The sequence below is a fragment of the Staurois parvus genome, unplaced genomic scaffold (genome assembly GCF_062004578.1).
Source record: "Staurois parvus isolate SC_StPar_1 unplaced genomic scaffold, SC_StPar_1.0 ptg000178l, whole genome shotgun sequence".
Lineage (NCBI taxonomy): Eukaryota > Metazoa > Chordata > Amphibia > Anura > Ranidae > Staurois > Staurois parvus.
The window spans coordinates 3,959,985-3,986,905 of record NW_028317974.1 but is presented as its reverse complement, the minus strand read 5'-3'; the positions used below and the strand labels follow the sequence as shown (position 1 = coordinate 3,986,905).

General features: G+C 39.3%; 1 protein-coding gene across 7 annotated transcripts in view; it reads right to left on the bottom strand.

Moving 5' to 3' along the window:
• RABGGTA (Rab geranylgeranyltransferase subunit alpha) overlaps nt 1–26,921 on the bottom strand; it is a 65,285-nt gene that overhangs the window by 8,795 nt on the left and 29,569 nt on the right. For all 7 annotated transcript variants that reach the window (XM_089677157.1, XM_089677163.1, XM_089677159.1 and 4 more), the window contains 7 exons: nt 24,885–24,977; nt 23,468–23,570; nt 23,330–23,381; nt 22,421–22,509; nt 13,700–13,788; nt 3,224–3,340; nt 3,027–3,140 (listed from right to left, as the gene is read on the bottom strand). In XM_089677157.1, the coding sequence (XP_089533283.1) occupies nt 3,027–3,140; nt 3,224–3,340; nt 13,700–13,788; nt 22,421–22,509; nt 23,330–23,381; nt 23,468–23,570; nt 24,885–24,977 (657 nt within the window). The remainder of the gene's footprint in view (nt 1–3,026; nt 3,141–3,223; nt 3,341–13,699; nt 13,789–22,420; nt 22,510–23,329; nt 23,382–23,467; nt 23,571–24,884; nt 24,978–26,921) is intronic.

Genomic DNA, 26,921 nt, shown 5'->3' with positions numbered 1-26,921 from the left:
AGTTCCCTTCCTAATCTCAGAAATTGTAATTGGGGCACAGGCGACATACACTGCGTGCACAATTATTAGGCAAGAGAGTATTTTGACCAAATTACCATTTTTGTGCATATTGTCCAAATCCAAGCTATATAAACTTGAATGGTTATTGGATTTAAGCATATCAGGTGATGCATATTTGTGTAATGTGGGAGGGTGCGGGCTAAGGAGATCAACACCCTATATCAAGGTGTGCATAATTATTAGGCAGCTTCTTTTCCTCAGGCAAAATGGGCCAAAAAAGAGATTTAACTGACTCTGAAAAGTAAAAAATTGTAAAGTCTTTCAGAGGGATGTGGCACTCTTGAAACTGCTAATATATTGGGGCATGATCACAGAATGGTTTGTTGCAAATAGCCAAACTGGTCACAAGAAGCGACTTGAGAAAAAAAGATTAACTGCCAAAGATTTGAGAAGAGTCAAACTTGAAGCTACAGAGAACCCATTATCGTCCAGTGCTGTCATATTCCAGAACAGCAACCTACCTGAAGTGCCTAGAAGTACAGGGTGTTCAGTGCTCAGAGACATGGCCAAGGTAAGGAAGGCTGAAACCCGACCACCGCTGAACAAGACACACAAGTTGAAACGTGAAGACTGCGCCAAGAAATATCTGAAGACAGATTTTTCAAAGGTTTTATGGACTGATTAGGGAGTAACTATTGACAGACCAGATGGATGGGCCCGTGGCTGGATCATTAACAGGCACAGAGCTCCACTTCAACTCACACGCCAGCAAGGTGGAGGTGGGGTACTGGTATGGGCTAGTATTATTAAAAATGAGCTAGTTGGACCTTTTCGGGTTGAAGATGGACTCAAAATCAACTCCCAAATCTACTGCCAGTTTTTAGACAACACTTTCTTCAAGTAGTGGTACAGGAAAATGTCTGCATCTTTCAAGAAGACCATGACATTTATACAGGACAGTGCTCCATCACATGGATCAAAGTACTCTACTGCGTGGCTAGCCAGTAAAGGCCTTAAAGATGAAAGAACAATGACATGGACCCCTTCCTCACCTGACTTAAACCCTATTGAAAACTTGTGGGCCTTAATTAAACGGGAGATTTATGGTGAAGAAAAACAGTACAGCTCTCTGAACAGATTTTGGAGAGGCTGTAGTTGCTGCTGCACAAAAAGTTGATTGTCAACAGATCAAGAAACTGAGACTCCATGAATGGAGTAATGAATTTTGTAATGTCAGAAATTATTATTATTATTATACAGGATTTATATAGTGCCAACAGTTTGCTCAGCGCTTTACAATATAAAGGGAGACAATACAGCAACAATACAGTTCAATACAAGAGGGATTGGAGGGCCCTGCTCCTTGGAGCTTACAATCTAGGAATGTTCATTTGTAAACTTTGAGTTGGTTATCAATCTCACTTTAACCACTTGCCCTTCTGAGGATTTACCCCCCCTTCCTGACCAGGCCATTTTTTGTATTACGGCGCTGCGTTACTTTAACTGACAGTTATGCGGTCAGGCAACGCTGCACCCAAATGAAATTTACATCCTTTTTTCCCCCACGAATAGAGCTTTCTTTTGGTGGTATTTGATCGCCTGTGAGTTTTTATTTTTTGCTCTCTAAAAAAAAATAAATAAATTTTGTGAAGAAAACAATATTTATGACTGTTTGCTATTAAACATTGTTCCAGTAAAAAAAAAAAAAAAATCAAATTTCATCATAAATTTAGGCCAAAATGTATTCTGCCACATGTCTTTGCTTAAAAAAAAACACAATACGTGTAAATAATTGATTTACGTGAAAGTTATAGCATTTATAAATGGCGGTATATACTGGGATTTTTTTAAAATTATTTTTACCAGGAATAGCGGCAATCAGCGACTTATAGCGGCACTGCGGCGGGCATTCTGATACTGGAGGGAACTGACTTGGTGTAAATGACATACCCAGTGACACCAATACAGTGATCAGTGCTAATAAAAAGCACTGACACTGTACTAATGGCACTGGGCAGGAAGGAGATAACATGTGGGGTGATCAAAGGATTAACTGTGTGTGGTGTCTGTTTTACTGTGGGGCTGTATTTGTGCTTCACTGTAAGTACACTGCTTTGCATGTGTGCAGGAGTTGACAGAGGAGATGCTCGGCAATCATCGGGCGCCGGCGAGTAATCACCGGCCGTGACCCGTTGATTGACAGCTGGGGCCGCGAATGGCAACGCGGGTAGGGCACGCGCCCCCTACCCGGAAATACAAAATCACGTATATATACGTATATATATACTTCTGCTATAGGGCGGACGGGAAGTGGTTAACAGATGAAAATAAACAAGTGAGATGGTAAATTTAAATTTTTCATTTAATTGCATAATTCGGCACACTAATAGTTTCCCAATAACTGTACACACATAGATATTCTCCTAAGAAAGTCAAAACCTCATTTTTACTTTCTTAAATACTCAGGTTTGAGGTTTATTAACATTTTGGATTGACCCAGAGAACTGTAGTTGTTCAATAATGAAATTAATCCTCAAAAATACAACTTGCCTAATAATTGTGCACAGTGTAGTTTGTATGTATTCCCCTACATAAACCAGTAGGATGAGCAGCATAGAGTCTGCAATAAAGTTGATCTGCAGTGTTACTGGCTTGAAAAGTTGTTTGACACTTAATTTATGTATCTATGCCGGCAGGAGCTTATGCAGCTGATAGGATGACCAACTGCTCCTATCATCCTCATGTGTGAATCTTTAATATATTGCCAAATCTCTAAAATATGTAACAGACTGAGCATACAGACATTGGAGTCGTGGCCACATTCAGTGTGAATACATCCTTCTTGCAGGTCCAATGTATCAGAGAACCTTTTGAATATTTTCATCAGTATTGCACTAATAAGGCTTCCAACAGATTTATAAAAATATCATGCAACTTTCTAAAATGCATGTGTGAAAACTACATTAACAATTATATATATCCAGATAATACACAAGACCCTACTCTCCTAGATCCAATTCACATACCTCAATACTTAGCAGCATGGAAATGTCTCTGGGAAGGGAGCGAAGCTGATTGTTTGACAGACACATGTGACTGATTAATACCAAATGGTCTAGGTGGCATAATCTTGTTAGCTTCTGAGAACAAAATAATGTGTGTTAAAAATTGCTACCGATAATAAGTAATGTATAGCTTGTTGTAAAGATTTTTCACCGATTACCTTATCTAGAACAATAATCAAATTGGACTCCGCATACTCCATTTTTAATATGGCATTTTCCATCTGGAACTTGCTGCGAAGGTCATCATAGTAACCAGAGCGCATTGGGTCCACAGCCTGCAATTGAATAACACCATTTGTTTCTCAGCTAATTGTATAAACAATAGTTAGTTTCAAATTATTCAAACTGAAAGAGTTTGTTAAAAGAAAGATAGGAATTTTAGGAATGCCTGTACTTTTGCTTGAGGATGTAGAATTTTGAGTCTAACTATGAGACATGTGTGATCAAGTGGAATGGATTTTAGTAGACGTTTCTTTTGAAAATCTATGAAGTGAAAAGTCAACTAATATTTTTAAGGGAATAGTATATTTTAATAAGAGCATGTTTTGAACTAATATTGCATTCTTTGCCCTAAATGTTATTTTGATGTGACTTTCACATTTTAATTTCCTGCCATTACAGAATTTTGTATTAAAGTGTATCTTAAAGTGCCTCTAAAAAAAGGATGGATATGATTACCCCACAGGTGGGCCATGCATCACTACAGGACAAGCCGACAGGAGAAACTGCAGCATGTGGTGAAAGGAGCAAGTGATTGAATCATCCAACTGGCTGAATACTTGCAACGACTAGGAAACGGAGGAGTTTCATTACATGGGCCATAGGAAAAGTACAGTTGTGCTCAAAAGTTTGCATACCCTGGCAGAAATTATGAAATTTTGGCATAGATATTGAAAATATGACTGATCATGCCAAAAAATGCTCTTTTATTGAAGGATGATATAAAAGATCATTTGAAGCCATTAATTATCAAATAGTTGTTTGGCTCCTTTTTAAATCATAATGATAACAGAAATAACCCAAATGGCCATGATCAAAAGTTTACATACCCTGGAATGTTTGGCCTTGGTACAGACACACAAGGTGATACACACGGGTTAAAATGCCAATTAAAGGTTAATGTCCCACATCTGTGGCTCTTTAAATTGCAATTCGTGTCAGTGTATAAATAGTCAATGAGTTTGTTAGCTCTTACGTGGAAACACTGACTAGGCTAGATACTGAGCCATGGGGATCAGAAAAGAACTGTCAAAAGTCCTGCGTAACAAGGTAGTAGAACTTTATAAAGATGGAAAAGCACATAATTGGCATTTTAACCCGTGTGTGTCACCTTGTGTGTGATCATACTTCAATAAAAGAGCATTTTTTGGCATGATCAGTCATATTTTCAATATCAATGCCAAAATTTCAATGTCTGCCAGGGTATGCAAACTTTTGAGCACAACTGTATCTACTGTATATCCATGCTTCTTCAGATGAAGAACTGTGGGCTGCTGGTTAAAAGTGGCACTGTTAGTAACAGGTTCACATTAAGACAACATTTTTCTTTTATATTTTGATGGTAGATTTGATGTCAGATTTTCATCTGCTGTCTCTGTCCCATTGGGGAGATTTCCTTTCACTTCCTGTATCATAGATACAATAGGAAGTAGGAGAAAATCTCTCTCTAATAAAGGATATTTCCTCCTCTTTGTCAGTAGCACAAAAATGTCCTCACTAGAAGATATCACCTCTATACCTGGTTTGGTGACAACTCAAAATTCTTAATCATCCTACACTTTTAGTCTCAGTAACAATGGTGACAGCACAAATGTATTTATTTTATTTATTTCAGGTACTTATATAGCGCTGTCAATTTACATAGTGCTTTACATATATATTGTACATCACATCAGTCCCTAACCCTCAAGGGGTGTACAATCTAAGGTCCCCAACTCACATTCATACATACACATACTAGGGCCAATTTGGACAGGAATCAATTCACCTGCCAGCATGTCTTTGGAAAATAGACAGGGTTAATCTCCCCAGTGGAGACACAGACAGCATTAATCAAGGGTTTTAACTCTTCCCCACTATACTTAAAGAAGTATAGCCAAAGCTATTTTGGCTGCACTTCTTCTATGGATCATAGAAGTGCAGTTCCTTCTGCACCCCTGAGACCTGTTTTCAGTAGACAGCGGTCTAAGGTCCGCTGTCGGCTGAGGTCACTCAACAGGTCCAAGCTCTGAAAAGATCCTGACCATATAGTCCGGATCCACCCACATGCCTGGAGTGGCACCTGGCTCAGCCTAAGCCAGCCTCTCCACAGACCAGCGCTCCAGTGAGCACTGAAGGGGCAGAGCAGAGAGACTGACAGTCGTGGCTCTCTTCTTACAGTGGAGGAGAGAATTGAGCAATCAGTGGTGTTTGATTGCTTAGTTCTCACTGCAGTGCTTGAGGGGGACAGATGCAGCATCAGACTGATGCTGCATACACCTAGGTGAGTATAAATGTTTGTTTTTCTAAAAGTCCATTCTTCTCTTTTAACCACTTGCCATCCTGAGGATTTACCCCCCTTCCTGACCAGGTCTCTTTTTGCTATACAACGCTGCACTATTTCAACTGATAATTGCGCGGTCAAGCAATGCTGTACCCAAACAACATTTATGTCCTTTTTTTCACATAAATAGAGCTTTCTTTCGGTGGTATTTGATCACCTGTGCACTTTTTATTTTTCACGCTATAAACAAAAAAAAGACTGAAATTTAACCACATGCTGCCCAGCCACTGTAGAAATACGACGGCACGGATGGGCAAAACCACGTTTTATAACGTGTGTTTTCCAAAACAGGTAAGGGGCATGCGTGAGGCGTGCCCCCGCCCTACCTGTCCCGCCGATCACGGCCGCGGATGTCAGTCACCGGGTCACAGCCGGTTGTTACCGGCTATGTCCCGGCGATTAGCGGCAATCAATGAAAGAGAGCACAGTTGCAGTAGCTGTGTTTCTGTCAGTTCCCTGACAGCTCCTGACACGCTGATCTGATCGGGACAGAAGAGTTTATCTGTCCGGATCAGTGTGTCTCCGTGCAGTACACACCCCCGCCCCCTAGTAAAACACTCCCCTCACACAGTTAACCCTTTCACTGAATAATAAAGTTAACCCCTTCCTCCCCAGTGCCATAAGTACAGTGTCAGTGGGTTTTTTTTGCACTGATCACTGTATTGGTGTCACTGGGGATGTCAGTGACCCCAAGTCAGAATGTCCGCCGCAGTCCCGCCATAAGTCACTGATCGCCGCCATAAGTCGTTGATCGCCGCCATTATTAGTATAAAAAAAAAATTAAATTCTAGTATCTTTCCACTATAACTTTCACATAAACCAATTAATTTACACGTATTGGGGTTTTTTGTAGCAAAGACATGTCGCAGAACGCATTTTGGCAGAAATTTATGACTAAATTTGATTTTTAAATTTTTTTTACTGGACATGTTTTATAGCAAAAAGTCCAAAATATTGTTTTTTTTTCTCAAAATTGTCAGGCTTTTTTTTTTATAGCGCAAAAAATAAAAAACGCACAGGCAATCAAATACCACCGAAAGAAAGCTCCATTTGTGGGGAAAAAAAGGATGTAAATTTCATTTATGTACCGTATTGCATGACCGCGCAATTGTCTGTTAAACTAGCGCAGAGCTGTATAGCAAAAAAATAGCGTAAATTGCAGTATCTATACCATAGTTTGTAGACGCTATAACTTTCACACAAAGCAATCAATATACACTTATTGGGAATTTTTTTACCAAAAACATGTAGCAGAATACATTTTGGCCTAAATTTATAATTAACTTTGAGTTTACTATATATTTTTTATAGCTGAAAGTAAAAAATATTGTTTTTCTTCAAAATTTTTAGTCTTTTTTTGTTTATAGCGTGAAAAATAAAAAGCGCAGAGGTAATCAAATACCACCAAAAGAAAGCTCTATTTGTGTGAAAAAAGGGATGTAAATTTCGTTTGGGTGCAGCATTGCATGACCGCGCAATTATCAGTTGAATTAGTGCAGCGCCGAGTAGCAAAAAGAGGCCTGGTCATTAAGGGGGGTAAATCCTCAGGAGGGCAAGTGATTTAAAAAAAAAAACAATATTTTTTTACTTTCGGCTATAAAAAATATATAGTAAGCTCAAAGTTAGTCATACATTTAGGCCAAATTTATTCTGCTACATGTTTTTGGTAAAAAAAATCCCAATAATTGTATACTGATTGCTTTGTGTGAAAGTTATAGCGTCTACAAACTATGGTATAGGTACTGCAATTTATGCCAATATTTGCTATACAGCGCTGCTCTAGTTTAACCATTTGCCTACAGGGCACTTATAACCCCTTTCTGCCCAGGCCAGTTTTCAGCTTTCAGTGCTGTTGCACTTTGAATGACAATTGCGCGGTCATGCAAAACTGTACCCATATGAAAGTTTTATCATTTTTTTGAGACAGAGCTTTCTTTTGGTGGTATTTAATCACCTCTGTTTTTTTTATCTTTTGCTAAACAAACCAAAAACAACTGAAAATTTTGAAAAAAAAAAACAATTCTTTTTTAGTTTTTGTTATAAAATTTTGTAAATAAGTGATTTTTCTCCTTCACTGATGTGCGCTAATGAGGCTGCAGTGATGGGAACTGATAGGCTGCACTGATGGGCACTGATAGGTGGCACTGATGAGGAGGCACTAGTAGGAGGCACTGATGGGCATTGACAGGCATCACTGAAGAGCACTGAAAGGCAGCACTCATATATGGCACTGATAGGTGGCACTGACTGGCACTGTTAGGCGACACTGATTGGCAGCATTGATAGGTGACACTGACTGGCATTGATAGGTGGCACTGACTGGCACTGATAGGTGACACTGAAAGGCAGCTCAGATGGGCACTGATATATGGCATTGATGTGCACTGGTAGGCACTGATATGTAGCATTGATGGGCACTGACAGGTGGCACTGCTGGGGCTACACTGATCATCAGGGCACACTGATCATCAGTGCCGTGATCATCAATGTACATGTCCCCTCCGAGGAATGCCGATTACCGGCTCTCCTCTCCTCTCGAGCTGTCAGCTGACAGCTCGTGAGGTGAGAAATGCCGATAACCGGCATTTCCCTATTTACATGCAATCAGCTGTGATTGGACACAGCTGATCACATGACCGAGTCGACATCTTCGGCTCTTTTCGTTGATCGGTGATCCGCTGTGTCCTAGGGACACAGCGTACCACTGATCGCCACGCTGCGTGCTCCCAGAGCCGCGCACGCGGAGTTAAGGTGGGGGGGACGTCATATGACGTCCTCCCAGAACAAGAGATCCGCCTTGCACCTGTCATTACCTTATATGGCAGGTGGGAGGCGGTTAACTAACAATTGTGCGGTCATGCAATACTGTACATAAATTAAATTTATGTCCTTTTTTTCCACACAAATAGAGCTTTCTTCTGTTGGTATTTGATCACCTGTGCACTTTTTATTTTTCACACTATAAACAAAAAAAAGACCAAAGATTTTGAAAAAAAAAACACAATATTTTTTACTTTCAGCTATAAAAAACATATAGTAAACTAAAGGTTAGTCATAAATTTAGGCCAAAATGTATTCTGCTACATGTAGCTGCAGGCATCATCCTGGTATAACCAATCAAAGTCCAGTGATATACCAGTACGTTGCTGGTCCTTGTTGGGTGTATATGCTATGTTCTTTTTTTTTTATGCAGCCTGTGGGCTGAATGAAAAAAAGAGAAGACATCTCTGCCAGAAAAAGTGTGTGGTATGCCCACCATTAAAATAAAACAGTAACTCAATAAAACAACCTTTTTCTTGAAATATATGCCAAAAAATATTATTAAATGTATATGCCGAAACATAGGGGCTATATGCTATGTTCTTTTTTTTTTATGCAGCCTCTGGTCTGAATGAAAAAAAGAGAAAAAATCTCTGCCAGAAATGATGTGGTATGTCCACCATTAGAATATACCTCCCTGCATCCACCCACTTCTAATGGTGGGCACACATGAAATGTGCCGGAAAATATTATAAAATATTAATGCCGAAGCATAGGGCCATCAACCAACTGGCCACCCCAGACCCCCATGCTTTGGCACATATGCTCTTTTTTTAACTGCGGTTGAAAAATCTCATCCAACAGAGCTGCCCACACTGACTTATGTACATTCTGAGAGCAAGTTCCTGTTGCTGTCAGAATAAACAGGTCGGTGCTGCAGCTGAATGACATTCCTGCAAAGAAAACAGCAATGGTTAACAATAAAACAGTAAAATTGTAACAGTAGCAACAACCGCAATAACTATTTTTGCTTTTTAACTTTTTATTATTTATTTTTTTTTTTTAACTTTAACTGTTTAAAACAGATTGTAGGGTCTCTCAAAATGCGATAGACAGTTTCCTGACTACCTAACATCTTTTGAGACCCTGTGTAAATATGTGCCCTGAACTGTGCCGTGCTGTACCCTATACTAATAGAGTAGAGTATGGTAGTGACGGAAGCAGTCCTTGAGGCAGAGACCAATTTGGCCAGGACACGAGAACAAAAAAAGGGGGTGTCGTGTCTTATTCCGTGTCTCCTACAGACACATCTTCTTTTGGGTGACCTTTGGGTTGGAGGACATCTGGAAAATGCCTCTCATGCAGCCGGCTAACTGCATCATGGATTTGAGGATTGGGCCACAGCACCTTCTGGATACAAAAGGGACGTGATGATCTCTTCCTGGAATTTTAGGAAGGATCCACTTCGTCCAATTGCTTTGAAAATTACAAAAGCGTTATATAAAGCCAATTGAAATAAGTAAATAGACACCTTTTTGTACCAGTGTCGAGCTTTCCAGGAAATTAGGTACGGATTCACCATTTGGTTGTTGAAGTTCACTGCTCCCATGTTAAAGTTATAGTCGTGGACACAGAGGGGTTTCTCAACAATGCCAGATAACGTGTTAATTTGGACTGTTGCGTCTGCGTGAATGGAAGACAGCACAAAAACATCCCGTTTGTCCTTCCACTTCAATGCGAGCAATTCACCATTCCTCCAGCAGGCTTTCTCCCCCTTTCTAAGTCGGGTATTTACAAGCCATTGGGGAAAGCCCCGGCGATTAGGTCGCAAGGTGCCACATGAGCCAATTCCAAGATTGTACAAATGTCTAAATAGTGGCAAGCTTGTACACAAATTGTCCACGTATAAGTGGTACCCCATACGGAACAAACACGACACCAAGTCCCAAACTATCTTGCCACTGCTCCCCATGTAGTCTGGGCAGTCGTGGGGCTGTACTTCACTGTCTCTTCCCTCATAAACCCTAAATTTGTATGTATAGCCTGTGGCCCTCTCAGAGAGCTTATACAATTTGACCCCATATCCGGCACGCTTGCTGGGCATGTACTGTTTGAATGCAAGGTGACCAGTAAAGTGAATGAGGGACTCATCCACGCAGATGTTTTGCTGGGGTGTATACACATCTGCAAATTTCTCAGTGAGGAGGTTTATGAGGGGCTAAGTTTTGTAGAGCCTATCATGTTCAGGGCCACCCCGAGGATGACAGAGTGTGTTATCACTGAAATGCATGAAGCACATTATTGTCTCATATCTATGCCTGGCCATGGCAGCAGAACACGGGCATATGATGAATCGGGTCTGTGGACCAATACAACCGCAACTCATTCTTTTTTGTAAAGCCATGTTGAGGGTTAGGCCAAAAAAAGTTTTAAATTCGGAAACTGTAATGGGTTTCCATGTGTATGGTCTGGCATAGTTTGAATTTGGGTTTGCGGCGATATATTGTTGAGCAAATTGCTTTGGCCCACAATCAAATTGTACAAATCTTCTGTGAAAAACAGCTCCAAAAAATCAAAGGGAGTAGTTAAATTTGCTGTTTCCACCTGAATTCCAGGTTGGGCAGTGAATGGGGAAGTAAGGGTGCTGCAGAATCTGTGTGCCGCCACTCAGGATTTGCAAGCACGTCCGGAAGGACACTACTTGTGCTCGCCACCGCACCAGCTTTTACTTCACTTATAGGACTCGCCACATCACCAAGTGATATTGCAGTGCTGGTATAAAAAATACCAGGATATACTAGGCCGCTGGTGCTTGCCAGTTCACCAAAAGTTAGTGTGGCACTAGTACTGGCACTCTGCTGCATATGAGACAAGTCATGCGATCCTAGCACTTCAGCTTCACGGGGTTGGGTACACATGATCTTGACAGGGACCTCTTCTCCATCGTCCGAGCTACCTGTCAGGGTGCCGCTGCTGTCTAGAGGTTCGTATTCTGAGGCTGATTGTGTCAGGGTGTCTTCCCCTTCACTCTCACCTGACATGCTCAGAATCCTGTAGGCCTCTTCACTAGTGTACCTTTCGTTGGACATTTTGGACTCTAAATTTACAGGTACCTAGTGCAACTCATGGGAAAAGAGCACCTGGCTGTCAGGAGGGATGCTAACTGATCCTGACGTTATCTGACATCACTATTGGCACTAATACAGTGATCAGTGAAAAATACTGTACACTGACACTGTACTAATGGCACTGGCAGGGTGGCAGGGGGAAAATGGTTCCAAGGAGAGAAGAACCAGCTAGATCCTATGCCTGTATTTACAAATACAGGCACAGCTCTGCATCTCCATTCGCTGTAGGAGATTGGCCGGCCAAAATCACTGGCCAAGACCTGCTGACATACACCTCCTACACGAATGACAGTGGGGGTCAGCGGGGGGGCTCTAAACCCAGAAGAGCAAAGCGACATATGGGTATGTCGCTTTGCCTGCAGTACATTGCGGGCAAGCAGTCCGGAAGCGGTTAAAATAAAGTATTTTGTGTTTTCGTACACTTTTACAACACTGTAGTTTTGTGAACGTGTATTGAGAAAAGAGGCTGCAAAGCAAAACCCTTGTGTGGCTCTTCAAAGCAGGAAGTAGTGACAGATTACATATTGAGCAAATGCATATGTTCCTATATATAGTATAATTACATAACTATACACAAATTTATTTAATTAGCTTGCACTGATATTATTTATATCCATTTGATGTACAATCCCAATTCCAATAAAGTTTGGGACGTTGTGTAAAATCTACATAAAAATAGAATGCAATGATTTGAAAAATCTTATAAATCCATATTTTATTCACAATAGAAAAGATATAAAATTTTTAAACTGAGAAAATGTGCCATTTTAAGAAATAAATATTGAATTCAAAAAAAGTTGGGACAGGGCAACAAAAAGCTGGAAAACTAAGTGTACTAACAAGGAAGAACATTTTTCATCTAATTAGGTTAGATGGCAACCGGTTAGTAACATGATGGGACATAAAAAAGCGCATCTTAGAGAGACAGTATCTCAGAAGTAAAGATGGCCAGAGATTCACCAATCTGTGAAAAGCTGCAAGCAATTTCAGACTAATGTTCCTCACCATAAAATTGAAAATGGTCAGTTGAAAAGTGGAAACTGTTTTGAGGTCAGACGAAACAAAATTTGTCATTTTTGGCAACCATAAGCACCGCGTCCTCTGGACTAAAGAGGCAAGCAACTTTCTAGCTTGTTATCAGTGCTCAGTACAAAAGCCAGCATCTCGGTATGGGGGTGCACTGGCGAGAACGGAATGGGCAGCTTGCACATTTTAGAGTAGCATTTTCTCCCATCCAGACAATGTCTTTTTCAGGGAAGGCCTTGCGTATTTCTGCAGAATAATGCTAAACTACATACTGCATCTATGACAGCAGCATGGCTTCATAGTAGCCTGCCTGCAGTCCAGACCTTTCACTGACTGAAAAATATTTGGTGCATGTTGAAACCAAAAAATACAACAAAGACTACTCAGGACTCTTGAGCAGTTAGAATCCTATATCAGGCAAGAATAGGACAATATTCCTCTCCCAAACCTCCAGCAACCGGTCTCCTCAGTTCCCAGACATTTACAGAGTGTTGGTAAAAGAAAAAGGGATGATACACCGTGGTAAACATGTCCTTATCCCAACTTTGAGATGTGTTGTTGCTATCAATTTCACAATTATCTTATTTTTTTTCATTTAAAACATTTGACGTTTTCTATTTTCTATTGTGAATAATATATGGGTTTATGAGATTTGCAAATCCATGCATTCTGTTTTTTTGTAGATTTTACACAGCATCCACATTTTTTGGAATTGGGGTTGTTTATACAAGTATATATGCACACTATTAGTCAAATGTTTTCTACAGTGTGCTGAAAGCCCTAATAATCAGACAGCCACAGGAAGTGCTAAATATGAAAGCACCCCAAGATTTTGGAGCTCATGTACATTAGATTAGTACCTGTATTTTACCATTGAGGCTAGTTTCAACATTAGCATAAGTGATTTACTTTAATTAGCACCCTTTGCTTACACTAGAGTCTGGTATCAATACATGACTCATCATATATAATGATAGGTTATAGTTAAACAAGATGGGGTTCCCACTGATGTTTTACTTTTGAAAAACAGTGCAACAGAAAGGTGTCAGAACCATAAAATCAAATACTAAATTCCCTAGAAAACCCCCTCTAAGTGTCAGAATTCAGTTTCATGACAATAGAGATAAGTCTTCTATGGCTTCTCACACATGGGCTTTATTTTTACTAACTGTGCATACCTTCAGTGTGTCAAAATAATGGAGAGTCTCTACTTCATAAAGCAATGGATCAAGAGCTCTCATCAGTAGAATTATAGTTAGAAGGCACCCTGAAAAGAATACAGAAAGGGGAAGGAAAAAGAAGGTACATGAGACAGAGTGCAGACACAGCTTCATTTTATGAAACAAATGTTATCTTCTGAAAAGAAATCTGATTATATAATCTGATATGTACAGTACATTATGAATTTATTCACCCATCACAAGACACACATCTGGACTGATCGCCTTATAACATGCTACTTATTTGGCTGCCTTGCTGAGTGCTGTCTGAGTAACAGATCTTAAACACCTATAAAGATAAGGATATCTGCTTTTAGTCTGGTTTTCCTCATCTGTATATTTGTTCAAAGTCAGTGCCTTGAAACACTGAAGCAAGATGGTCAACAACACAGCCAGGCACCTAACATTTTCAGAAGAAAAGGAGAACAATGGCAGCTTTGTTTTTTCATGGCAGTTTTCCTTTCATTTTTGTCGGTCTCATTATTAGATGATCTGAAGTCATATAAAATCAATACCATTCACATATACCATGGCATAGACTACATTTATATTGTCATAAAGTACACTGTTTAATTGTATTTTAATAATAATGGCGTCTGTTATTATGCATACTCATTTTGTAATACTTAATTTGTGAATATTTAGTACATATTAGTAAAACATACATATGTATCAATAGTCATATGTGTTTTCATCTATTCCAGCATTCCATTATCCCACACACACACTAGATGCATTGACTGAAGCTAGAACACGCACACTATAATTATCTGCCTTCAACAGTTCTACCAACTTCTTTCCTACAGACTAAAACATTCATTTCATTTAATAAAGATTTATGGATGCACTCAAAAAATAAAATGTGTTCAGTCTCATTGGAATTAATATCTTCCATCAGGGTCAAAGGTGCAGTTGCAAGATCCAGGTAAGCCAGGAATTTATTGTTTAACTAGTCTAAGAATATATGCAAGACAGGAGGGGTAATACCAAGAATGCATCTATGCAGTCATTGTAGAACACATCTTCCACATTCGCTATTAAGATATGCAGATTGATGTATGTTAGCTGTGACTGTCAGGAACAGCCCACATAATGACCAATTATCTGTAGATTAGGTCTAATAGGCTTTTGTTTGTTAAGACACATTGATTGTATGGGTACCATAAAATATTCCCCCTGTCCTTTTGCAGTCATTTCTGGAACAATAACCAGACTCTTTGCTTTGCTAAAATGAACAAGAAATACAGTAAAAAATGCTACAATTTGCTGTATATGTAAGATATACAAAAAGCTTACATAATCTTGCAACAGAGAACGTCTTCCCAATAGAAGTGATTGAAAATATAAGCAACTTTTATATGCATCGACGTGTGTTTTCAGATACACTGGGGTGCATTTTTTTAACTTGATTTGGAATATACAGATAAGGGATCAATGCGGGTAAAATGCAGCATGCAGGATATTTCCAAAATGCCATGCAAAGCACTGTTCCAGGGAGAAGAGCACTAATCATGCAAATGTTAAGCTGGGTACACATGTACCAAAATATGGCCAGTTTAGCAGGAACCAAACAAATTTTGATTGTTAGACTGGCTTCTGCTGAAAGGTCCTGCTGGAAAACAACATTCAATGAGCCGCTGAAGCCAATGGCTGCTGTGCTGATCAGTGTATTCTGATGTGGAGGGGGTAATTCCTGCTCTCAGAATACAGAAGCGTAGTGGGGGAAATTCCTGCATCCACATACCATGAGTGTATGAAGGAATCTGGTTAAATGAAAAGAAATACTCTTGTACCCAGCTTTACAGTGCAGCGATCACAAACACAGCAAACTGCATGAAAGTGTATCTGGTGCGAATAAGCTCCAATAGTGATTTTTGGGGTCTTATGTTAGCTCTGCATGGATGAATGATAAACTGCATGTCACATATGCAAAACATAATTCAAATTTTGAGATGGGATCTTTATGGTTCACACCATTCCACTCTCACAAACAATTACATATTCTGCGATTTCTAGTGGCAGGAATTTGCAGATTCCTGCAGCTGAATTTACAGATGTGCGCACATTTGTGACTGTGTGCACAGCCAAAGATTACATTGTGTGTGTCCAAGCCACAGCAGGAAATCCAGGCTGTCCAAATCGTCACAAATAGCTGTGACCTCCAATAGCCTGTCATTGCATTATACAGGTTCAGTGGTACCAGCTATTTGCACACATCTGTCAATTCCAGCCAGAGGAACCTGCAGATTCCTGTCGCTGAAAATCGCAGGGTGTGTAATAGCCCAAGCGAATGAAGCCAAATTCAGTTTTCACTTTGTTATTTAGCAAAGTTGTAGCTTCCATTTCGTCAGTTAGGTCCAGAGTTGTAGCTTTATGTGCCTATTTTTCTTATATGAGCATCATCTCAAACTTTGTGTCGAGAAACAGAACCAGCATGAAATACACTATGCAACGGTTAACTTTGCTATTTTCACAATATTTAGCATGATAAGAACAACATGTTTCATTAGTTCCTTCTTGTTCTGAGAAACGTAGAATACACAAGAGGGTAGTTTAGCAATTTCAGTATTGTTTACTAGTTTCCAGTTAACACAAGATCAAAAAGGGTAGAGAAAATGAATGGAAACCATCTCAATAGAACACAAAATGTCGCTTATCATCAACTGGCAAGTTCAAAGCCAGAGTGAATTGACTCTACATTTTTATAGGAAACTGTATCTCTCTAAAACACAACTCTATCCGTACATTGTATTGGAGATCAGGCACATCCACAAGTTCTTTATATATGCAAAATAACCTGTGTAAAGTTCTATTGAAATCTTATCTATTTCTGTATTGACATTTAAACGGCACACTATACTTACCACAGTGGTCACAGAGAATATGCAGCAATAAGATGGCAGCATTTTCCATTCTCAGAGTCATGGATGGCACTGTCATCTGCTTAGGCAACTGCTGAAGCACAGCAAGAAGACCAACTACTCTGTATATGGTGGGTGTCTTATAGAGACTGGAACTCACTGAAAGGCTTCTCATAGCCAGGACTAGATTATTCCCAGGGCTGTGTTGTTTAAAGCGTATCTCTGGTCAAAATCTAAAATCATATATTCATTTCCACATTATATTTCAGTTATTTCTACCATGGTGTTGGAAGGATTTCATGCAGAGAGAATTCATTAAGGTAAAAAAACCTTTTGTGTTTAGAGCCCCTTTAACTAATAATTAAAACATTGGACTTTGAACGGTACAAGGTTATTTTTCATATTTAGTCATCAAGTGGAAAGTCCCTTTGCCTTGTAAATGACCTTTTTGAATGTTTTTCTGCTAAATCAGAGTGTTGACAAAGCAGAATAATGGCAAGTCGGCTTTGTTCTCTTTTGGTGAAAGTGGTCTTTATATACTGTAGCAATGTTCTATTAGTGAGATCAATTAGAGTTCATTACTTATTAGTAAGTATAAAAAAGTAATCAAGCACACTATTTTTCTAGCACATCGACTATTTGTTCTGTACTCGCAGCATGTTTAAAGGGATAAAACATGGAGAAAAGTGCATGTATTCCAGAGGTGTAGTAAGTAAATTTTTTTCATGACACACACTTTATTTCCAGAACCAAGTATCTTAGATTAGAACCAGGAAGAAAGAGCAATACATTAATCTTCCCGGGGGGGGGGGGTTGGTGTCAGCATGTCATAGCCATTGGGGGAGGAGCTCCCAGCACAGGCAAAAAGATGACCATGTTGGAAAGGATGTTCCTAGCATGATCAGTCTAAAATAGGAAAGCAGGGGCACTGGCAGGATCTCCAGGTATTTGACACAAACATAGCAATACAAAGAGAACAGGATACTTTCTAACACAAGCACATGGTACAACAGATACAGTGCCTTGAAAAAATAACCATACCCCTTGAAATTTTCCACATTGTCATGTTACAATTAAAAACTTAAATGTAGTTTATTGGGATTTTATGTGATAGACCAGCACAAAGTGGCACAACATAATATGTGCTGCTTCGTGTTGGTCTATCACCTAAAATCCCCAAAAACTAAATTTCCATTTTTGATTGCAACATCACAAAATGTGGAAAATTTCAAGGGGGTATGAATACTTTTTCAAGGCACTGTACATATCAGGAATATGAAATGCTGGGGCAATATAATCTGCAAAGCGTATTTCCACTTTTGCAGTCAGTTTTGGAAAACCCCACTATATGTTTATTATGTATTCCCATTCACATAGCATACCTAAGAGTATATTTGGAGCAGGCCTTGGGCAGACTGCAGATTACCCTGAACAATATGAAATGAGAAGAATCAATCTGTTCTGTCCCACAAAGGTATTTATTTCTGTGATGCATTGAATTATATCAGGTTACTATTGTTTGAAATATGCTGACATGTAGTTGTGGTTTTTGGGCCATTACAACTTGTTTTTTCAGTCCTTGCTAGACCTTCTGTGTTTCTTCTATGTTCCCTCAAACAGTGTTAGTATTTCACAGAGACAGAGCTTAGGAAAGTCATTATCTTCTTATGCTTCAAAAGATTGGAAAACTTACTCTGAACTGCAGCTACCTGAAACAAAAAACTGTGTTGTATTAAAGAGTTAAGCTGACTGTGGATGGAGCCAAGTCGGCAAATGACCATACTGTCCAGACAGACTAGGTCTAAGGAGGTATATCAATGCATAAAGCAGTATTTGAAACAGAACACAGTCTATCCCCACAAAGAGAAATACACTGAGATTTCACCTCAGGTAAGTATAATTTGGGGAAAAAAACCCAAACTTCTCTTTTAACATAGAACAGACTGGGGGAGATTTACTAACATTAGGGAATGCAAAATCTGGTGCAGCTCTGCATAGAATCGGCATCCAGGTTTTATTGTAAAAGCTTAATTGAACAAGCTGAAGTTAAAAGTTGATTGGCTATCATGCACAGCTGCACCAGATTCTGGGTGCACTAGTTATATTAAGTCTCCCCCACTGAGTTTACAACTGATAATGAGATCTGCAAGTACAATACAGGTAGGGTTAATTCTAGTAAACACTACTTTCACAGCCCTGAAGAGAAAAGTTTTTTTTTCAGTTTATGCTATGTGAGTGAAAACATGTAACAAATGTAAAATTGGTTCTATCCTAATTTGGCTGTAAAATTGGAAATACACGTGAAAGCACTTCTTCATGGACAGTGACATCTGCTGGTTATTAAAGGAAGCCCATATTGAGAAAAATGTGACGGCTGCCATTCATTACTGATCCATTTCTGGAAATGTCCCAAAAGTGTCTCCATCTTCATCCTGTCTGGAAAAAGCTAGCAGCTCAGGAATGTTAGACAAAAAGGTCAGAACACCTGATCTGCATACTTGTTCTAATTCACCGTCTCAGAAAATACTGAAGCCATTAGGTCAGCAGGAAAGTCAAAGGCCATGGCAGTCTACATATGTCTGTCATACAGATTTCCTTTAAAGTATACTTCTTCAATAAAACTCATTCAATTATTTTTTAAATTTCAATGCTTTATTTATTAAAAGTTCTCTAAAAAAAACAAAGCAAAACAAAAAAACAACACACAGGAACATTTCCAATATGTCTTCACACAACAGGCTAGCTTAGAACAAATGGGCTAATTTGAAGTTGAGATGTTTATTGATGCCAGGAAGCAATTGCCTCATGGTAATTAGCTGTCTATTATAGAAGAATGGCATTTCATCTTGTAAAATTAATTGGAGCATTTGTAATAATCATCTACTTTACAAATAGGGTTCATTTGCCTTGAATATAAATACCTAACAGTTTTTTGCCACCCAAAGTGTCACCTACACTTTAAATGGACCTTGTCCTAAAATGGAAAAGTAAGGTCCAGCCAACCTAATCCATGTGGTATAGTGATCTCCCAAATGCCATATACACTGCTAAAAAAAATGAAAGTAACACTTTTTAATCAGTGTAAAGCATCAAGTCAATTAAAATTCTGGGATATTGATATGGTCAGTTAAGTAGCAGAGGGGGTTGTTAATCAGTTTCAGGTGTTTAGGTGTTAATGAAATTAACAACAGGTGCACTAGATGGGCAACAGTGAGATGACCCTAAAAACAAGAATGGTTTTACAGGTGGAGGCCACTGCCATTTTTTTCCCTACTCATCTATTATAACTGTTTAACTAGTTTTGCCTTTGGCTAGGGTCAGTGTCACTACTGGTAGCATGAGGCGATACCTGAACCCTACAGAGGTTGCACAGGCAGTCCAACTCCTCCAGGATGGCACATCAATACGTGCCATTGCCAGAAGGTTTGCTGTGTCTCCCAGCACAGTCTCAAGAGCATGGAGGAGATTCCAGGAGACAGGCAGTTACTCTAGGAGAGCTGGACAGGGCTGTAGAAGGTCCTTAGCCCATCAGTAGGACTGGTAGCTGCTCCTTTGTGCAAGGAGCAACAGGATGAGCACTGGCAGAGCCCTACAAAATGACCTCCAGCAGACTACTGGTGTGAATGTCTCTGACCAAACAATCAGAAACAGACTTCATGAGGGTGGCCTGAGGGCCTGATGACCTCTATTGGGCCCTGTGCTCGCTGCCTGACACCATAGAGCTCGATTGGCATTATCCACTGAACACCAGAATTGGCAGGTCCGCCACTGGCGCCCTGTGCTTTTCACAGATGAGAGCAGGATCACCCTGAGCACATGTGAGAGACGTGAAAGGGTCTGGAGAAGCCGTGGAGAATGTTATGCCACCTATAACATCGTCCAGCATGACCGTTTTGGTGGTGGGTCAGTGATGGCCTGGGGAGGCATATCCATGGAGGGACACACAAACCTCTACAGGCCAGACAATGGCACCCTGACTGCCATTAGGTATCGGGCTGAAATCCTTGGACTCATTGTCAGACCCTACGCTTGTGCAGTGGGTTCTTCCTGGTGCAAGACAAAGCCTGGCCTCATGTGGCGAGAGTATGCAGGCAGTTCCTGAAGGATGAAAGAATTGATAACATTGAATGGCCCCCAAGCTCGTCTGACCTAAATCCAATAGAAAACCTCTAGGATATCATGTTTCGATCCATCCAATGCCACCAGGTTGCACCTCAGACTATCCAGAAGCTCAGTGATGCCCTGGTTCAGATCTGGAAGGAAATACCCCAGGACACCATCCGTAGTCTCATTCGGAGCATGCCCCAACGTTTTGAGGCATGCATAAAAGCACGTGGGGGCCATAAAAACTACTGAGTATCATTCTGAGTTGCTGCAATGAAATTTCAGCAAAATGGACTAGCCTGCTGCATTATGTTTTCACTTTGATTTTCAGTCCTCTGTAGGTTGATAATTTTCATTTCCATCAAACAATGGGCCATCCTTACGTTCCTAACACATTACCCTGTCCATATCAGTATAGATATCCAGCATGATATTTTTCCCCATTGAGATCTGATGTGTTTTCAAAGTGTTCCTTTAATTTTTTTGAGCAGTGTATATTGGAGACAGGTTTTAATCACTATAAACTTGCTTTTTCAGGTAGCTCTAATGTTAGATCCAGGGATCCATTTGTTGAACATGGTGGAGAATACTGCTTTGCCAGAGAACACATATCTACCTATCACTCGGGTACTATTTCAGGCCCACAAGTTAATTGCTCAGATATGAATGTCCCCTCACCCATCAACCTTGGAGGAACTGAAAATCCAAATAAATCATACTTTGTCAAGACAGAAACTAGTTTGCCAACATAGGAATTGTCCTACAAAATCTGAAAAACATTTAAGACATGTGGTTGGTTTCTCCGGGCCTAACCTCGACCCCTCTCAGGGTAAATTCACACGATGTGCAGCGTTTGTGTGTGTATGTGATGTGCTGAATCGTGCACCACACTGCCCCCTACCACAGCCTGCAATGGAGACCTGCTGGAGCAGAGAATCACTCCGGCAGGTCTCCATTACAGTGTGAATTCAGCCTCATACTGCACATATTACTATCATAGATGGGAAAGGGGGGGCTGACTGGCACGCACTATAGTTGAGAGTGCCAGCCCATGGGGTGCTCCCACTGTTCGGCATCTTAATAAGTTATTTATGGCTAATTGAAATGCACAAATGATCCACAGGGCATGGTACTTTTTATTATATGCTCAGCTCATTTACATGTTATACATGGTTGTGACAGTGGTATATGTATGTAGCTATGAAACTTATGAAACGTTCTACTGTCATTCTTAATTTGTACAACAAAGATGTAAGCAACCATTGGAATATTCGTAATTTGAAGATGTCTGCACATAGACCAGATATTACTGTAACTGGGAATTATGGTTTAAGTGTTTGAATGTTTTGTTAAGGACAAAAAACACTAGTAAAACCAATAAAAATGGATATTAATTAAAAACATGAAAATGTATATAAAATCCCATTTTAACAGCGAGAGAAAGAAGTCTTTCTAATTCAGCTTTCCTCAACCAAAAGACCATAAGTGTCATAAGAGTCCAGACAAAGATTGCTCTGTCCTACATCCAGGGTCTCAGCCCTTCACACCATAAACATAACATCTTTTAAGTATATTTCATGTGCTTTGCACAACTGGGTGTGTAAAGTAAGTAAAATGTATCTTTTACTATATAATCATAAAAATTCCTTTGTATACTGAGTAACAAAAGGCATTTACTTCCTATCCATCATCAATGTACAGTAACAAAACTTACACTTGTTATCAGGTTCCAGTTCCTGGAGTTCCTTGCAGGATTGTAACTCTTGCTGCAGGACACTGCTCTTCCCTTCAGAGAGCTCCAAGCTAGAGAAAAATGGCAACACTGTTAAGATGGAGCCATCAAAGGTTTTGTTAACAGAAAAATAAACGGCCAATTGGTATGTCATTAAAGCATATGGTAAACTAACAATACATTTCTCTTGTTTTCTCACATTTGTCCTGTTAATTGTACCACTGAAATCATTTTATTACAGTTGTTTAACGATAGCAAAAATAAAAGTAGCAGTTCATCCAGCTGGAAATCTTGTGAGCTAAAACATTTGAATTCTCTGCCTTTGGACTTTTACCAGTTAACACTGTTCCCCTACTGGACTTCCCCATTATGGAGAAGAGAGGGAGGTTTTATGTAGTCTTAACACACACCCTGTCCTAGACTGACAATTCTGCTCAGTACGGTTGTCATCCTAGGACAGGAACTGGCAGGACTACCAGGTGAAAATAAAATAAAAAGTGAATAAAAGGAAAACTAATGCAGCTACTACATCTAGGGACAAAAAATGTAAATACTATTATTTTTTGTTCTTGGGTTTAGATATGCTTTAAGTTCTTAAAGCTAAACTTTAGCTTCACCAGAAAACAGAATGTGGAACGTTCGCAGAGAATCACTATCACAGTGAGTGTTATAGTTTATAAATGAGCAGCAGGGGATAGATACATGTTAGTATGCATTTCTACAAGCCTCACATCTTTTGTCAGACCTTCCATGCTGCACAAAAATCTGAACTGGATCCTATCTTATATATGGTGTGTGTGTGTGTGTTAAACTACTTTTGCAGTAGTATTAGAACACAATATAGGATATGCACAAAAAAGCAGATAGACATTAGATCAGAAAAAAAATTACCTGAAAATGTTTTCTTCTGTTACAGAATCTCTAAACCATGTGACCCGTTTTCCTATATTAAAGCAAAAATATCAGTTTCCAATATGAAGGATGAATACATTTACAGATTCTACACTGATTACAAGATCTGATTGTTACCTGGATATGAGGTACACTCCTTCTTTGTTTCACCATCTTTCCAGATGACCTTGATGTTATGCTGACAATGGCCGCTTAAATGATCCTTGGGGACATCACAGACCTAAAAAGAATAAAAATGCAGATATCATCATGTCAAACTGCAAAACATATTCACACTGGTCCAGTGAACCAAGTTTACAGTATTCTGCTTTGCCTTAGTTGGCCATTTAAGACAGAATGGTAGATTTGTGACTTGACCAGGTGTAAGGAGGCTCTGTAGTAGTATTCAGGTAAGGTGCTCAGTTCATAGACATTAATGGAGAGACACACACAAAAGGATGCGGCTGACTTGATTACTAATCAAAATAAAAAAATCGGAAGTATTGGTGTCTCTTTACCTTTTTGAAAAGCCTTTCCTGCAGTTCTACACAGAATTTCCAAACTGTGCAAATCATACTTAAATTGTAAATAAAACCTGTATTTTATCTTCCATGTTATTGTGACATACTGGAGCCTTTTTAACTCAGTGAACTTGATTAGGGTGATCGAGCCAAGAATTTTTTGCAGTTTCTCCTAGTATTAAGAATGCTACTGTAACGGAATCGGACCCAGTCTGCAGTTGGGTACTTCCGTTAGAATACCGCTTCCCCCGCCGAACACCGACCACAGATTTGAAGTAAACCAGGAAATAGACTACTTTATTTTAACACAGATACAAGATATATACATTCAAGGGAACAATCCCCCTTCCCTGCATAATGACACAAGGCGGGGCAATCTACCTTTAGTAAACAGAGACACACCAACAGAAAGTCCCATCAGGAGGGAGGCTGCTGAATACACCCCCCACCAAGCCAATACACAAACACATACATCCCATAATAATTTGCTCCCAAGCAAGAGACACACAATAGAACAATGGGATGCAACCACATGGCATTAAACAATCCACAACCCCCACCTATCTCCTAAACATGTCTACACAATATTCGTACAGATCACCCTGTACCCCTAACAGGCACAGGGTGACTTACACTTAAGAGGGATATGGGGAGCTGAGACAGGGGTCTCCCCACCTCTCCAAAGTGAGGTGTGTTCCATGGGCTCCCCACCCAAAGTAACTCCCGTCACAGCTACAACTGCTTCAAATAAATGAATATCCATGGCCTTTGTATACCATATTGGACTGCAAAGCTGATGGTGGGCATCCATCTTGGAATATCCATTAAAGCTACTTGTATAACTATTTTTAGAATCATCTTCTAGAGAACTGTCCCACCTATGACCAAGTGAAGAGGCCAGAGCATTGGAAATATATAAAACATAAATGCTAGAAATACAGCAGAAATCAGGACTATGAGAAATATCAATAAAACACAAGAGACACACAGTTAATGACATAATCAGCAAACAATATAAATTAAAATTTTATTACCCAGACTAAACTTGGTTTTTGTTTGCCTTCAGGAGTTTTCCAGGTGACCATGACTGGTCTCTCATCAATAAACAGTATCAGATCACTCCCCACCTAAGAAATGTGGAACGAGAATATAGACAATTTTATTATATAAATAACAAAAAATGTGAACTGAAATGTTAGTCTTCTTTAAAGGCACTGCACTGTAAATATAATTGGTTCACACATTTAAAACTGGGGTAAATCTGAAGGTAACAAGGATCCCACTCCACAACTGGATTTCCGACTATTCAAGACCCACAGTGAAAACGATCCACTATGACAGCAGTGCAATTCCTCTATAGCATTCCAGTTCATTACTTTATTAGTAGTGTGGACTACATAAACATTTATTTTATCAGTAAAGTTTGTGCAAAACACTATTGCTGCATGGATAAATCATTATGTAACCAGACTGCACTAGAACCCCTAAGAGACCACATGGCATGCTAGGAGTAAAGTAATTTTCTTCACCACAGTGAAAAAGTGGCAGCAAAAATCGACCACAAAAGGAAACACCTCAAAATATTTCACTAAAAACCTACTCTTTCCAATACCTCTTTATACTTCTTACAAAGTAGACATTTCAATTATTTTGTTAGGTATTGAGTGTTCCCATATATGAATGTAGTAGAGATATTGTGGCCAGTAAAATCTACAGGATAACATGTCTGGGAGGAGAATTCAGGGCCATTTGGCCCATTTGCAGTACATGAAAAATTCCTTGAGAGCACTTGTCAACTGATTCTTCAGAACTCATGGAAAACTACTGGATTAAAGCAGAACTTTACTCTAGATAAAGATCCTCAGAAAGTTCACAAAACATAGGGGGAGGCTTATTAAGGCTAGGGTCACACTTAACCACACTTGATCAGTAGTTGTGGGTGCGGGAAATTGCAGCTGTTCACCCGCAACCACCCACAGCCAAAAAAATATATATTTTATTTTATTAATAATAATAATAATAATTATTATTATTATTATTATTATTAATAATAATAAGTAAATAAAATAAATGCATCTATATTGCAAAAATGGGCAACCAACTGATTGCTGCTGCATTGCTTTGCAGAGTCAAATGCAAAAAGTCCCTGCCAAGCACTTCAAAAACATTCAGTCAACTGTGGGTGCAGTGCACAGGCTCTTGCAAACTGACTAGTCATGTTGTTATTTATTGAATTTCATGTAATGTTTGTATTTATGAATGTTCTACTTGCCAGAGTAGCAAAAGAGTTTTAATATTTAAAGGGTAACTCCACTTTTGTTCCAAAAATTATAGCAAATAAAAAAAAAAATAACATAGCATATACAATTGCTATACAAGCCATGTTGCAATTGAATGTTATTAAAAATGACCTTTCCTTTTCAATCTGCAGCCGCAGTAATTTCTGTAAATTCAATGCAGTATGGAAGCCTGGAGGCGCTGTACACCATTGATATACAGAACACCCCCAGAAACGTCACTTCCTGCTTGTGTGATTGGCTTGCACTAAGATACAATTATTATTATTCTATATTATTGCAAGGGTGAATTTTGGATGTTCCTGGAGTTTGACCTTAAATATATTCCTTCTCTGAATAAGCAATAATTGTGAAAGCAAAATAATAATAGGAGACAACATGCAACATGAAAATGTGCAGTATTTGTAAGGTTTTTTTTCCCCCAAATATACACAAACGCAAAAGGTAAGGAGGAAGTGACGAATTTAAAAAAAGGAGCTGGGTAAGCAAGTTTATCAGTAGATAACAAATGGTTACAAATATTGTCAGAGTTTTTAATTCATGAGACATTTTTTTCATTGTTTACACAGTTCTTTGCATGCAATATGAGTGCATATCCTCTTTAACCTTGCTGTTGACAATGATACATTTTAGTACAGTAAGCAGGGAAGAGATGGGGGGTGATGTACATGCCAGCCATATAACTATATAACCTAAAGGTAAAAGTAAATCATTAAATTTTATTACACAAACATCCTTGATCATTCAGCTCATATATTGCAATTAAAATTTACA